The 16,479-nt window shown below is 41.4% G+C and overlaps 1 protein-coding gene across 9 annotated transcripts in view; it reads left to right on the plus strand.

Annotated features, from left to right (window-relative positions):
• The window catches only part of TNRC6B (trinucleotide repeat containing adaptor 6B), a 266,350-nt gene that overhangs the window by 206,448 nt on the left and 43,423 nt on the right, over nt 1-16,479 (plus strand). For 8 of the 9 annotated variants that reach the window (XR_012121613.1, XM_073213903.1, XM_073213908.1 and 5 more), the window contains 7 exons: nt 1,751-2,092; nt 4,327-6,684; nt 8,244-8,402; nt 10,984-11,159; nt 13,630-13,704; nt 14,555-14,600; nt 15,821-15,957. Coding sequence is in view for 8 of the 9 variants with exons in the window: in XM_073213903.1 (XP_073070004.1) it covers nt 1,751-2,092; nt 4,327-6,684; nt 8,244-8,402; nt 10,984-11,159; nt 13,630-13,704; nt 14,555-14,600; nt 15,821-15,957 (3,293 nt within the window). In the remaining variant the exon portion in view is untranslated. Of the gene's footprint in view, nt 1-1,750; nt 2,093-2,136; nt 3,160-4,326; nt 6,685-8,243; nt 8,403-10,983; nt 11,160-13,629; nt 13,705-14,554; nt 14,601-15,820; nt 15,958-16,479 lie in introns of those variants that run through there. The other variant, XM_073213910.1, reaches the window with a different exon arrangement.

Consider the following 16,479-nt stretch of genomic DNA (forward strand, 5'->3'; position numbering starts at 1 on the left):
AGGGAATGAGTCAAGGCATGTAACAGATGGGTTCACTTGAAGTGAAGATGTTAGCCCTTACATAGAGGGGCAGCCTTGCAGAAACATAGCTCCTCCCATCCGAAAACCCTGCTGGGAAGACTCCCTCCAGCCTTTGCCTGCTTCTTGTTTATTCTCATAATGAGAGGCGAGGAGATTGAGAATGCCATCAGCTACTGAATCTTCCATGCACAGATAGAAAATGAATGAATCATTAAATAATTCATCTGTATTCATTCATTTATCAGTTGCTTATCCATTGGCTATTTTATATTAGGTCATGCAGAGACTACTATATTAATAACATTAGACAATGGCCAATTAATTTTTTTAAGACATGTGTTTATTTTGTTCATCGGATTATGGATCCTCTATTCTTCTTCCTTACTAGTAGGCCTAGTACTGCCTCATGCTTGCCTAAGGTTAGACCTAGGGGTTGCCTTGAAGTTATTTCAGGCTCCTTCTCTTTTTTTTCTGGTACTCCCAGTACTCATCAATATCCTATGGGTATAGATTGGGCCCCTGATTTCTGATGATGTATCTCTCTCCTTATAAAGGAGCCAGTTCAATGAGCAGACTGCTGGCCGAACATCATGCCAGCAGTCAGAGCGGTACTCTTCCACCAGAGCTGGCCCAGGCGTCAAGGATTTTGGCCTCAGCATCATCTGAATTATCAGGCTCAATGATTGTTTCTGTAATAGTGCCAGCCTCTATTTACCAGAGGCTTGCACATTGGAAAGGGTTGCAGTCTTCAGGTAAAATGAAGCGGATTCAAAATATTCTCTGTAAGGTTGAGGGGAAAGCCAGTAAGTCCCACAGAGTGTAGCTTCACTGTCACCCCGCCCATAACCATACTTCCTGTGTGCCATCTTTAAAAGTAAGGTAAAAACATCAAATTATTTAAAGTGAATAGGAAAGTATCTACACTGTGAAATTTTTATTTTAAACAAGGAATTGGGAAAAAAACAAGGTAACTTAAAATACTTTTTTTGCAACAACAACATAGTTATACAGAAAACCAAGAAGAGTCTCTGAGTTCAAATGACTGTAGAAACTAAAACTAAGTTGATTTTGTGATTCTCCAGGCCCTAGGTTCCTCCTAGTGGTCTACTCTGCCAGGTCCTAAGAAAAAAAGGTGACACATGTTTCCTTGCCCTTGAGGAATTTATGGCCTGGTAAGGGAAAGGGGCTTGTAAATGGAGAATTTCAATATGGTGTGGTAAATTCAGTGGCAAAGAGAGAGGGACAGTGTGTTCGGAGAGCACAAATGAAGGGCACTTAGCTTACCTAGTCCAGGGACTTCAGGAAGGGCTTCTCAGTTAGGTCTTAAAGAATGTGGATTAAGAGAAAGGGCCCTGGAGCTGACAACCTTGAACTTTTACAAGGGCTTTGCCTGGGGCCCTTATGTTCTCTTAGACCTGGTGGGCAGCCCCTCAGGGAATTCGACTGTTGATTTAGGGGAGAGAATGGTGATTTCTTCCCTCTCTCCCTCAGTTAATGGAACATAATTCCACGATACTGCTGTCTAAATCCTTGTCAGCATCAGTCCCCACTTACACCCCAGCTTCAGTGAACTGAAGGTGCTGGGGACTTTGGAAAGACCATGTTGCCCCAAAGTAGGATGAAGGAAGAATTGTCTTACTAGAATTGGTCTCATGTAAGCATTCTTACAAATAGTCTTCAGAAAAACGTGTTTGATTTCAAAGGCTACTTCCCAATCTCTCTCTTTCAGTGCCCGAAGTGACGAAACCAAGTTTAAGCCAACCATCGGCCGCCAGCCCAATTGGCAGCTCTCCATCGCCACCAGTCAATGGTGGCAACAATGCCAAAAGGGTGGCAGTGCCGAACGGACAACCGCCAAGCGCCGCCCGCTACATGCCTCGGGAGGTGCCGCCGCGATTCCGTTGCCAGCAGGACCACAAAGTGTTACTAAAGCGTGGGCAGCCCCCTCCACCGTCCTGCATGCTCCTCGGGGGTGGGGCAGGGCCTCCTCCCTCCACAGCACCTGGAGCAAACCCCAACAACGCACAAGTGACAGGAACGCTGCTGCCGAGTGAGAGTGGGACTGCACCAGGTGAGGGATGGGTGTTGGGGACAGCAGCTTAAAAGGGGGGTGCTTCTCTGAGTTGCCTGCTGTAAAGTCCACAGACACCATTAGTTCCAGGAACTGCTGGGGATATTCAGAAAATTGGAGAGGGTTTTGGGTAAGATGGGCATCAGCATTTCTCCTCTGCAGCTGGGTTTTAGTGACCAGTGAGAAGCCGATGGAGCTGCTGTTCGTCATCACTGTTTGGGGCATTTTTTCTTCTCAGAAAAGAGCGTTATAAATGCCGGCCTCCATCATGTACGCCCAGAGTATGATTGGAAGTGGGGCTCATGCAGAGGCTTGTCCTGAATCTTAGATACCATGTTTATGTTTCCAGCATGTGGGGAGTATAGAGAGAGGAGACTCCTAGATTGCGATATGGAATATTGGGAGGATACCAGATAATACCTTTTTATAGTCTTCTATTTTATTTTTGAAACCAGTATTTCTTTAATGGGTCCTGGATTTTGATCTTTGTCAAAAACAATATCTAGATATAAGAGATCTTTAACTGAAGGGTTCTTTTAGAAGTTTTGAGGGTTTTAATAGATGAATATTGTATCAGCTAATAACTAAGAACCTCCAAATACCCACCTCTCCCTGCCTTTTTTTGAAGACGTATTGACTGATTTCTCCTAGCTTTTAAAGTATTTGAGGCCACATTAAAATTCAGAGCTTGAATACCATCAAGCACTGGCACGGACAATGAATGGGTGGTGGTTGATGATAGCATGTTCTATTCAAAATAAGATCTATAAACTAGTTCTTAGTTTAAACATAGAATTGCCTAGAAAATTCTCTTACCATCTTGTGTGCAGAGTAAAGAAGGAAAGAAGCCTGGTGATGACACAGGCTTCATGCAGAAAGAAGCCCTACCCGTGAGGTTTTCCTGTGGTGGTCATCAGACCAGGCCCAAGACAACCAAGCAAAGGCCTCATGACCCTTCCTTCCTGGCCCCTGATAACCAGTTGCAAAAAGAAGGACTTGAGAGGTGGTCATTTCAGACATTTCTGCAGCCAAATCTAGCCAGGCCTGGACATACACATAGGTCCCATGTGAGTCAGAATCTCTTGTTTACATTCTTAAAACCAAGGAGGCCCCTAAGTCTCAAGAGCTTGAGAATCTCTGCTTCCTTACTTTTTTATTGCTCTATGTAGTATTTTTTCTAACTTCATATTAATTTAAAGCTGCTTGGTTAATAAAGGAGCTAAAATAAGATTAGAAGAAATAACTGAGTTAAAAATGTCATTTTTCCCCCCACCAAATACGGTAAATTAAACCAAAATATGTGCTGAGCCAGACTAACTTATGAGATGAAGTTCCTTGGTCATACAAATTGTTTCGTGCTTGTCTGCCCTTGGCATCTGACTGGGTGGGCATTCATCACTCATCAGATGCTTACTGAGCAGCAATGCGCCAGCCACTACGGAATTCAAATGTTAGCAAAATAGGATCTTTGCCTAGCAGGCACTAACAAGGGGGAAGGGAGGCATGAACACAGTACCATAGCACTGAGCAGAATGGCTCTAGACAGCAAACGTTATTTTTAGGTGATGAACTAGTAGTAAGCTTCAAAGAAGTGAACTCTGCCCAGAAAGATGGGTCAGTCTCTGTGTGAATTTAGGAGAAAAATTAGTAGGTGCCAATATGAAATGGTGCCAGGGTGAGAAGGCACACATTGTGGAATGTCAGGTAATGTGAAGGGTAGACATGTACACAGAACATAGGGAGGATGAGACTAGAAAAGTCAGTTGGTCCCAAGTTGTGGAACATCTTGTCAAAGTCCAGGCCAAAGGCTTTAGCTTTATTCTTGTGCACTGAGAAACTGCTCAAGGCTTTCCATATAGCAGTGACATTATCAAAGGTGTGCTTTACAGAAATTACTCCAGCCAGAGGTGTTTAGAGGGTAGGTTGGAGACACAGAGCGAGTTTGGGGTGTTACTCACCGCATAGTCTCCAGGTACATGAAGGCCCTTCTCTGTCAGTAGGAGAGGGTGCAGTTTTGAGAGTCATGGAGTTAGACTTACCAAAAATGAGAACCAGGCAAAACAAAAGAGAGGAGATGACTAAGACAGGTGTGGTAGTTAACCAAGATGGGTGACTGGCCAGAGAAGCTGGTTTGCGGGGGAAATGTAATGAGCAATTCTAGGGGCAGGTGGAGCCTGAGGTGTTAGTGGATCGTGCATGTGTAACTGAGATTGATAAGACACTCTCTTTCCCAGAGTCAACCCTTGGAGGTGCTGCTGCTTCAAATTATGCAAATTCCACTTGGGGCCCGGGAGCCTCCTCCAACAACGGCACCTCCCCCAACCCAAGTCACATCTGGGACAAGGTGATTGTAGACGGGTCTGACATGGAAGAGTGGCCTTGTATTGCCAGCAAAGACACTGAGTCTTCTTCCGAAAACGCCACCGATAATAACAGTGCCTCGAACCCTGGCTCTGAGAAGAGCACTCTGCCAGGAAGCACCACTAGTAACAAAGGAAAAGGGAGCCAGTGCCAGTCTGCAAGTTCTGGAAACGAATGTAATCTTGGGGTCTGGAAGTCTGACCCTAAGGCTAAATCTGTTCAATCTTCCAACTCTACTACAGAGAGCAACAATGGACTAGGAAATTGGAGGAATGTGAGTGGTCAGGATAGAATTGGACCTGGCTCTGGCTTCAGCAACTTTAACCCAAATAGCAACCCATCTGCCTGGCCAGCTCTGGTCCAAGAAGGAAATTCTAGGAAAGGGGCATTGGAAACAGACACTAGTAATTCCAGTGCACAGGTGAGCACAGTAGGTCAGGCATCCAGGGAACAGCAGTCAAAGATGGAAAATGCGGGTGTTAATTTTGTTGTCTCTGGCAGAGAGCAGGCTCAAATTCATAACACTGATGGACCAAAAAATGGAAACACTAACTCCTTGAACTTAAGTTCACCAAACCCCATGGAGAATAAGGGAATGCCTTTTGGAATGGGCTTGGGGAACGCCTCCAGGAGCACTGATGCCCCTTCACAAAGCACTGGAGATCGAAAGACTGGGAGTGTTGGATCTTGGGGTGCAGCTAGGGGGCCTTCTGGAACTGACACAGCCTCTGGACAAAGCAATTCTGGAAATAATGGGAACAATGGAAAAGACAGAGAGGACTCCTGGAAAGGAGCTTCTGTTCAGAAGTCAACTGGGTCGAAAAATGACTCTTGGGACAACAATAACAGGTCTACGGGTGGGTCCTGGAACTTTGGCCCTCAGGACTCTAATGACAACAAATGGGGTGAAGGGAACAAAATGACATCTGGGGTCTCTCAGGGAGAATGGAAACAGCCGACTGGGTCTGATGAGTTGAAAATTGGAGAATGGAGTGGTCCAAACCAACCAAATTCTAGCACTGGAGCATGGGACAATCAAAAGGGCCACCCCCTCCCTGAAAACCAAGGCAATGCCCAGGCTCCCTGTTGGGGAAGATCTTCCAGCTCCACAGGAAGTGAAGTTGGAGGTCAAAGCACTGGAAGCAACCACAAAGCAGGAAGTAGTGACAGTCATAGTTCTGGCCGTCGGTCGTACAGGCCCACACATCCTGATTGTCAGGCTGTCCTGCAGACTCTTTTGAGCCGAACTGATTTGGACCCCAGGGTGCTCTCAAACACTGGCTGGGGCCAAATACAAATTAAGCAGGACACAGTGTGGGATATTGAAGAGGTGCCGAGGCCAGAGGGGAAATCTGACAAAGGAACTGAGGGGTGGGAGAGCGCTGCCACACAGACCAAGAACTCAGGGGGCTGGGGAGACGCACCCAGCCAAAGCAATCAAATGAAGTCTGGATGGGGGGAGCTCTCAACCTCTACAGAGTGGAAAGACCCCAAGAACACAGGCGGCTGGAATGACTTTAAGAACAATAATTCTTCCAACTGGGGAGGAGGACGACCAGATGAAAAGACCTCCTCTTCTTGGAATGAGAATTCCAGCAAGGATCAGGGGTGGGGAGGTGGACGCCAGCCCAACCAGGGGTGGACTTCTGGAAAGAATGGTTGGGGAGAGGAAGTTGATCAAGCAAAAAACAGCAATTGGGAAAGTTCTGCAAGTAAACCTGTGTCTGGGTGGGGTGAAGGAGGGCAGAATGAAATTGGAACTTGGGGGAACGGTGGCAATGCAAGCCTAGCTTCAAAAGGCGGGTGGGAAGATTGCAAAAGATCTCCAGCATGGACTGAGACAGGCAGACAGCCCAGTTCCTGGAGTAAACAGCACCAATCGCAGCCACAGCAGCCACCACCACCACCACCACCACCACCACAACCAGAGGCCTCTGGTTCTTGGGGAGGCCCACCCCCTCCACCCCCAGGCAATGCACGAACTTCCAGTTCCAACTGGAGCAGCGGGCCGCAGCCAGTAACCCCTAAAGATGAGGAACCCAGTGGTTGGGAAGAGCCATCCCCACAGTCAATTAGTCGGAAAATGGACATTGATGATGGCACTTCAGCATGGGGAGACCCTAGCAGTTATAACTACAAGAATGTGAATTTGTGGGATAAGAATTCCCAAGGGGGCCCAGCACCTCGAGAACCAAACCTGCCTACCCCGATGACCGGTAAATCAGCATCAGGTAATGGCTGTTTCTTGGAGGTTTTGATGAAGAAAAGAAATTCTAGACAAGGCATTTTTATCAAGCTACATTTGTTGAGCTTAGCTTTGTTCTGGGGATCTTTCCTCCATTAACCCTACTCTGCTGTGAACAGAAGCTCTCTTTTTACAAAATGCTAGTGATAAAGGTGCTGGTAGTACATTTTAATGCTCTTTCTTGGCAAAAGGAATAGGTGGCATCCCTGTGTTGGTCTCCCAAAGTTATTTTTATGTAATAGTACTGGTCTGCAGAATCCAAAAGACGTATCTTGCTGAACAAACTATGCGGTCCTTTTAAAAATACATAATTAACTTAGTAGCAGAAATAGACATGATATCCATTCTGGTTCTACCAATGGACACATCCTCTGCTTTCTTGTCCCTGGTGAAGGGAAGTATTCTGTGTTGTTCTTGCAGAGGCCATCAGAATGCTGTAGCAAAGCTGGGATCTGGAAGGTTCAGTCACTTTCCAGATGATTTTAATGATCATGTCTGGAAGTGGAGTACTTCACACAAGAGATGGTTATCTTCTGATTTTTAGTGGCACAAAATTGAATTAAACTTTCTTCCCTCCTTATTTGAAAAGGAAACATACCTGGTAAATTAAAAATAGTGCTGGCAATATCATTTTTAGTTTGGTATTGTCAACTTGAATGGTCCCCTAAAGCATAGCTGAGCAAATTAAAGGGGTGTACCATTCAAGTGTTTCTGTTTTGTTTTTTTAGTTAAAATTAATCATAATAGTCAGTTTTCCACTCCCCAAAGTAAACCTAGTGTTCAGTGAATCCAGTTATGGCCACTTAGGAAATGACTGCTTTTAACTAGTTTTTTCTTTTTCCAAATATTGAAAAGGTGGAGGAAGGAAATAAACATTGCTTACTAATTCCCTATCTAGAATAAAACCTGCTAACATGTAAAAAAAATTTACCCATATAGTAAAAACCTCAAATTGTATGGAAAAGCAAAAGGTAATACATGAAAGACTCTTGGACCCTAGAGTAATCTCTTAGTATTTTGTGTCTCATCCAAAAATGTTGCTTATACCTATAGCAAAATACATCTTACCTTTAAAAAATTTTACATAGAAGGGATTATGCTATATATACTGTTCTTCACCTTTCCTTTTCCATTATAGTTGAAAGCTTTCCATGTGTGTGTTAGCATGTACATATCTGTCTTTTAATTCCTTTATGTATAATACTTATTTTATGGGTGATGCACGATTGGTCTAACCAGTCCCTTTTTGATACATGTTTAGGTTGCTTCCAAATAGTTTCCAACACTGATGCAGTGAGCATGGTTGTACATGTGCTTTTATCTACTTTTACAAGTATTTCTATGGTATAATTTCCTGGCAGTGGAATTACTGAACCAAAAGTTAAAGTGACAATGCCAGATGCCCTCCATGAAGGTGGAACCCATTTATGTTTCTACCAACAGACTTATATAAGAGTGCCTGTTCCTCCCACCTTCACCCCCACTAGATATTACAGTGTTTCATTTAACAACTCATTCTTAGAGACCCTTTTCCTCTCTCTACAGTCTGGAGCAAAAGCACACCACCTGCTCCAGATAATGGTACTTCAGCTTGGGGCGAGCCAAACGAAAGCAGTCCTGGGTGGGGCGAGATGGATGACACAGGAGCATCGACCACAGGCTGGGGGAATGCCGCCTCCAGTGCTCCAAGTGCCATGAAACCTAGTAAGTATACGGCATTACTTTGGAGGGATTCTATGTTCATTTAGGGGTCAAACAATGATAAACAGGACTGTTTATTGTTAGGTAGGCATAGGCTTTATACCATCTCCTGACAAGCAATAGGAATTAAAAACCTAATATAAATAGTATTTTGACCCCTTTATAAAAACATGCAGAGAGCTATATAGTGTTTAAACTGTTGTTTCATTGAGTTTCAGGGGCTTAAACTTTTAATAAATGGTTAGTAGCAAATGGTGGTGACATGGTTTGGCATATGTTGAAATGTTTACAGTGAACTGAAAGTTGTAAGTTAATTTTGTTGATTTTATTTTTGCTAAGGTTTAGTATCTGGCCAGAATCAGAAATTTTGATGTGGTGGCTTTTTTGTCAGTAACTTAAATATTGCATTTCCACCCTTTGGTTAAAACTTTCCTGGCTTTCAATATGGAACATGGTCTCTGTTGCCCGGTGACTTCATCCTTCTGTTCCCTCCTTTTCCCTTTGTCTCTCTCCTCATACATCCACCCACATAGGAACATTTAAGGTTTCTTGAATCCAAGGAGGATTTCTTCATTTGAATTTTTTAAACAAAGTACGTCACACTTATAATCATTGGAAATCTAAGCTATACTTGATCCAGCTGGCAATATGTAGTCACAGTAATTTGCAGAACTTTGTAAACTGATGCCATGGAATGTCTCGTTGGGTGTTCCTCGGCTGAAAAATTCAGTTTCAAGTGCCAGTTTTCACTGCCCTTTCACTCATTTGTAGTTTTCTTAAAAAATATTCCAACATTTCTTTTCTACTATATTGTAGACTTAAAGAATTGCCTTTTGATTAAAAAATGTGGTTGCACTGAATTCTCAAAATATGACCAAGAAAGAAAAAAATTCCATTGTTATGACTCTTAGAGTGCCACATGAAGGAATATTATCTTAGCTATATTCTAGAAGTTCACTCTTGTACCAATGTCACTTGACTGCATTTTTAAATTTACAAATCTCCACTTCAGGGATTTTCATGTGTCTTTTCCAACCTCAGAAGCTCCTTTCGTCAATTGCAAAACCCTCACTTTTCTCCAGATTTTAAAAATGTCTCCTACTATTTAGGATCATCTGTAGTTAAACTTTTATTACCCTTTCTCTTGGTAATTTGAATGTGCAATATTCATGGAAAGAAGCTAAATCATCTCAGCCTACATACCAATTGATGCTGGCAGTTAATCTGTGATCTTCTGTAGTCTGCAGGTATCTCAAATCTGGTAAAGATTCTATGATGAAAAATTAGAACTCTATAAGAAACATTTGTTAAAAGTTCACTTCTTTCTCTAAAAGATGGGTTATGTAGATGTCTTCATTTTTATAAAGAGGTCAGTATGTTATTTATTTGGGGTTTTGGTTCCTATTGCTTGTCAGGGAATGGTGTAAAGCCTATGGCTTACATGATGAGAAACAATCCTGGTTATCAATTGGCATTTGTAGCACCTATTTGATGGGCGCCTGCAATGCTCTCATAGGCCTGGTCCTAGAGATGGCAGCAGTCATTCAAAAAAAGGCCTGGAAAAGCTGCTGTTCTGGCTCTAGACTCTTTATTTGAAGCTACTTAAATCAAGTAACTACCCCTTCCATAAACGTCCTATCATTTGGTAAAGTGAAGATATTGATGGAGGTTTCTATGTAAGATAGTGTATTTCTGCTGCTTCCATCATTTTATAGTGTTTTTACCACAGAGTATATCCTTCAATTCCATCCTATGTTTGGAGGGAAATTAAAGATTTATCCCAATCTCCAAATTAAAGATCTTTGTTTAAATGGGGGTGTTGTTGGAAGACACTGCCCACTGAAATCCTGCTCCCTCAGACACTAATGTCCTCTGATTTCTCTCCCTTCCCTGTTCTCTGTCCCCCACATGTCCATCACTCATCTTTTAAAAATAATTGCTTACACATTATCTTTGCCTAGGATCTTTTTAGTATCTAATACATGTTAGTATATAAATCTAAAAAGTCTCAGATTTTCATGGCTATATGTGAATTTCTCTTTTGCCATAATTTTGATATTCAGAATCTAAGTTTCTTTTTTCTTTCCCTTCTTTATATTTTTTTTCCACTTCACCTCAGACAAGGGATACAGTTTTTCTTTATCATACCTCATATTTATAAAGTCCATTATAAACAAAGCACACATGTACATTTAGGAAGGTTAAAAACTACAGGAGGTTAAGGACACAGTAAACCATCCTCATTAAGAGGAACAGATGTCTCTTAATTGAGATGTGAGAGTTCTTATAGGTAGTGATAGGTTTTTTTTTTTTTAAACTTGAAATTCTTATCAACTTGGTATAAGAGAAAAAATCAGAACCAGGAGTCGGGAGATCTTGATACTATGGTTTATTAACTTAGTCTGTATCATTGAACCTTGAGTAGTTTCCATTTCTTGCTCTTTAAAATACAAATTATGCTTGCCTTGCTATATAGATGGATTAGATAAAATTAAAAATGTACTAAAATATTTTATAAGGAGTAATTATTGTGGTTATTGTATATATAGCTATTGCATACAGGTGATTCATTCTTTTCTTAAAGATTCCAAATCTATGCAAGACGGCTGGGGGGAGAGTGATGGGCCAGTCACAGGAGCTCGCCATCCCAGCTGGGAAGAGGAGGAGGATGGAGGAGTCTGGAGTACCACCGGCTCTCAGGGAAGTGCTTCCTCCCACAACTCAGCAAGCTGGGGACAAGGAGGAAAGAAACAAATGAAGGTAGTCCTCTTTAGAACTGTTCGAGTGTACTTACTCATTCTTAGAAGACAGAACTGAGAATTTTTTAATGGAGGGAGTGGGGCAGCTGGAGTCCCTGAGGTCCTAAGTTAGGGGAAAAATATATTCTTAAGACAAATAACTACTTCCTCTTTGCCCTTCATCTTCCTTCCCCATGACCTTGAAACCACAAACTATAGAACTGTTGCTGTGGGTTAAATGGAATTTTCAAAGATAGGAGGTTTTTTTCACTTACAGTTTCCATATTATAATAATTATTTGGAAGCTTTCAAGGCACACCTTATAAATGCTTTATTGTTTTGCATTCTAAAGCCAAGGAAGTCCTTAGAGTAAATCTCCATGAATATGTAGATGAGAAACCAAAGTAAGATAGCTTCTCCAGTGATAATCATCATGGCCAGTTTTTATCAGATTCTGTGAATTCCAAGGTCCAGAACCCTTCTCCCAACAAAATGAAATGCCCATGTGTAACCCTGCTGCAGCAACTAGATGATTTATCTACATCCTGTACTGGGTTGTGTTCTAAACTTCTCACTTTCCATGTCAGAACAACTCAGTTTGCATGATCTGCTGAGGACTTTGGTTTCACTCTGGACAGTAGTCTGTGCGCTGGGAGCACACTCAGCATGTGCACTCTTCCATCCCAGCCCTTCGTCCACAGAGACATTGATGGCAGTTCAGTTAATTTCGACATAGTTGGCGATGCTGTCTTCAGTTAGCCAAGGGTTGCACCTTCATCCCCTTCACTATAGGATACTGACTTTTTCTGAATGTGGAAACTGTTACAGCTTAAGAATACAGATCATTTCTGCTGGGGATTCTTTGTTCAAGCAGTCATTGACAGTTGTTCCTTCTTAAGGACTTATATTTTCCTGCTCTGGTCACAAAATAGATCATTCAATGAACTTTTCAGCACTTTTTGTTCACTCATGGTATCTAGACTGCTGTGACTTTCTGTTGTTTACAAATTAACAATGAGACCAAATTAAAAGTTCAGGAGACAGCTGATTGAAAGGAAACCACTGAGTGAAAGGTGTTGCCCACTCAATGACCGACCACAAAGATTTAACTAATTAGGTTAATTAGGAATTAAATGTTTCTGCTCCATGGCTCATGATTCTGAATTTTCATACTGATGGACTTTTTTTATTATGGTCAAATACAGATAACATAAAATTAACCATGTCAACCATTTTGAAGCCTACTGGTTCAGTGGCATTAAGTACCTTCTTCATGTTATTGTACTGTCATCACTGTCTAGCCACAAAACTGCTTTCATCTTGCAAAACTGAAACTCTGTTGTACCCATTAAACAGTAACTATCAATTCTCCTCTCCCACCAGGGAGGACTTTTTTCACCTAAAACCTGTAACTGAACTTAAGTGAGCTTCTACACTTCCAAGAATAATAGAATTGATAGAATAAATACCAGAACAGAACACAAACAGAATTTTTTGCCTGTAGAATGCGCAACCACATAAACCCCATCACAGTTCCACCTGACTTCTCAGTAGAAGTAGAAGTGAGCTGATCATCCGTGTCTTGCCCAGGGGAGAAACTAGCTTGTCGCGTTAGAAAATGAAAACCCACATCAAATTACAAGGGTTGGTGAAGATGTGGAAAAATTGGAACTCTCATAGGTGGCTGGTGGGATTGTAAAATGGTGCAGCCGCTTTGGAAAATAGTTCTTCAAAATGTTTAACATAGACATACTGTATGATCCAGCAATGTCATATCAAACCCAAGAGAAATGAAACATGTCTGCACAAAAACTTTATACACAAAGGTTCACTGCATTATTATCTATAATGGCAAAAAATGGAAAACCACACAAATGTCCAACAACGGGATAAATATAAGTAAGAGAGAAAACCGACAGCTCCCTTACTTTGCAGTAAGATCACTCATGGTGTCTTCTGCTGGGCTTCTTTCCCATTTGGGACCCATATCCTTTATACTATGAAGCAAGATGGAAGTGCTGTCTGGGTGAGTTCCTCATCGTATCCACACAAACATGACCAGTTCAAATAGTCTCCTTTCCAAATAACATGCACTAGCATCACACATTTTTCTTCACTCCTTATACAAATTGGCTTAGGTTACAAGGAGATACTAATGCGAAAAATGTTAGCATGCAGACATTGTATTTTAGAAAATCTGATACCGACTTCCTTCTGTTTATAAGGTAAGAACACCAGCTGATCATTTATTTTTCCAGTTCTAATTCAGTGTGACAGATAAAATAAAATTGAAAACATAGATATAACTAAGTGTTCCCACTGTTTTAGACTAACAGATAAAATACCAAAATAACCATAGTTAAAGAGGAACGGCTAGGTTCAAAATATCAAATAAACTCTTGGTTCTGCATTTTTAATTGGTACTTAATGCAACTAGATATGAAGTTGAAATAAATTATTTGGTTCTGAGGCTACATTTTTCATTTTTGTAGTGTTCACTGAAAGGAGGAAACAATGATTCATGGATGAATCCTCTTGCCAAACAGTTTTCAAATATAGGATTGCTGGTAAGCTTTATTTTTTCAAACATGTAATGGGTCCCAACTTTTACATTTAGTTCAAATTTTAAGACCACTGCCACATATAATAGAAAATTTCATATTTAGAAGCTGGTTAAGCAGTGTTCCTGATTTGGGTTAAGTAATGTGTATTCGCCATTCTTTTATCATTAATGAAATACTCCAATACTTAAAGGTCATAATTTTTTAATTTGTAGTACTCATATCTTTTTCCTTAGGCAGTTAGGGAAGAAGGAGCCAGGCACTTAAAACGTATGTACTTTCCCCTGACTGCTGTACCAGCTTCAAAGTGGTTTTTAAAAAGACAATAATAGCAAAATAATTCGAGGAACTATTAGTGATTAATTATATAGGGAATTCTTTACAAAGTCCTAATTTTTGTATCTCTTGGGGACATTACGGGGACACCCTGTCCTGGTTGCCAAGAGACAAATGATGTGACTTGGCTACACATTTCAAGATTTGATGACTTGACAAGTCACAAGAAGGAGCTGTCATTGTTTGGCTGCCACTCATGGAATTTGATCCTAAGCCGATTGGAACTTGAGGACAGGAGTTTATTTCTCTGAACAGTTGTTCAGCTGTTGCTCTGTCCATAGATTCACTGAAGCTAATTCTATGTGAAAATTGAATTTAGTAAATATAAGTACCAACAGCAATCAAATTAGTCATATTAAAAATGTTACTGTCTTCATTCCAGCTCAAGGTTCATTTCAAAGACCCTTATTATATATGCCAGTAATAAGATGTGACTCTCACATGTATAATGCCATTTCTTCTCTGATTCAAGTATTTAATTCAAACCATTCATCTTCCCTCACTGTTCTTTATTTTTCAGAGTCAAACTGAAGATAATCCAGGCAGCAAAATGGATTTGTCTGTAGGTGTGTATCACCTCACTAGTACAAATGGAGCACATTGTTGTTGAAAATATCTTGTTGGAATTCCCTGTTGAGTTTGAGTTGGGGTGAATAGAGTTCAGCAGATATGTATTGGGCACTTACTCTGCAGAAGGTACTGTGCTAGGCACTGGGTGGGAGTTGAAAATTCAAATGACCCAAGCCGAGGAGGTAATGCAATGAGGCCAGGTATAAGCAATGAGAACTTGGAGGCTGCTGGCGAGCTGTGAGAGAGAGAGCATGGGTAGCATCTAAAGGGAATTAGCCTTACTCGGCTGTGGAGGAGCAGGCCTAGCTTTGCCAGACCTTCCAGTTTCTTAAGAGAGACCAGACATTGAGATATATATTGACATCCTGATTTTTAAATATTGGAAACTAATTCAGATTTATAAAAAATGCTGTGTGTGGCCAAACAAAAAACCTTGCCAGACTCAACTCCCAGGCTGTCAGTCCTGTCCACACTGGGGTGTTTCATTGTTGACCAACTCTCATTGCAAGGGAAGCAGATGCAGTGTCAGCCATGAGACTGCGGGAATTTCACAGTGATGCTGTTGCTCACCTTGTGGAACTTAAAAAGGATCAAACCGGGAAAAGAAAACAGTCCTGGGTAGTAAGGGAAATAGTCTTTAGTTACGCTACTTTTAAATGTGAGGGTAACTAAAAAGTAAGCTTGCTGGGACATTGATCGTGTCAGTGTACCACAGAGCTGTGAAAGGAAAGTAGGAATTGTCGTCGCGTCTGGGGACAGGCACTGTGGCACAGTCTCCTGTGCTCACCTCTGAGCTCTAGATTTCAGGGCAACAACTGTGCGTCTTTGATCAATAACTGCGTTTCACAACCCCAGCCCTTTATTTAGCAGATGCTGAAATAGCAATAAGAGAGAAATTCTCTCACTGAGGACATTTGAGTTTATGAGCAAGACATACGCATCAAACATATCCATAGCCAGTCTAAATCTTTTTCCTCTTCGGATTTTCACCAGGTTAGCTCTAAAGTTCTCTTTCACTCTTCCATAGAAAACAAGGTACAACTGATAGATGTTTTCCAGGATCCACATGTGTTCCAGGGAGGATTACTAGCCCCCTGAACCAGTGAGAGCTTTTCTGGTCTTATACCCAGCACCCTAGGAGGGCTATAGGGGCAGATCAATCTTGTCATGAGGGAGACATTGATTCTTGAAATTTCACTCCTTCTGTCCCTTCCAGATAAAAAATTTGATGTGGACAAGCGAGCAATGAATCTCGGGGATTTTAATGATATCATGAGGAAGGATCGATCTGGGTTCCGTCCACCTAATTCCAAAGACATGGGAACCACAGATAGTGGGCCTTATTTTGAGAAGGTGAGTTGAATCCTTTGTTTAATATAATAATTCATGAGAACCATTTTGGTTCCCATTTGTCTTCTGATAATTGATTCCAGGAGGAAGCATAGAATTACTGAACTTAAATTAATGGGGAAAATACAAGCATCACCTGTGTTTAAATGGTGAAATGAAAACAGTTTGGTGTCAACAGGTAATTAGACAGGAGCTAGAACCATCTGTCTTTAGGATGTGAGTTGTGAAGGTCTAAGTCTTAGGTGAGTTATGAAGTTTGGAGGGAGGAAATGGTCTGACTTTTTCTAGTGGGGAAAATGGGCACTGAAAACATGTAGAAGAAATTTTAGAGAAATGTATTCTCAATTTCTTTTTTTCTGCTACTGTTCAGTAACAAATTAAATTTGGGATCTTGTGCAAATACTCTTGTCTCCCCTAAGTCCTTGCCTTTTAGCTTTGTCACAGTCACCCAGAACTTCTCCTTTGCTGTTTCTATGAGAGCTCTTTTTATTATCTTTCTCCATTTCCCAAGTGATGTATTTTAGT

This window comes from Manis javanica, chromosome 10 (genome assembly GCF_040802235.1).
Source record: "Manis javanica isolate MJ-LG chromosome 10, MJ_LKY, whole genome shotgun sequence".
Classification (NCBI taxonomy): Eukaryota; Metazoa; Chordata; class Mammalia; order Pholidota; family Manidae; genus Manis; species Manis javanica.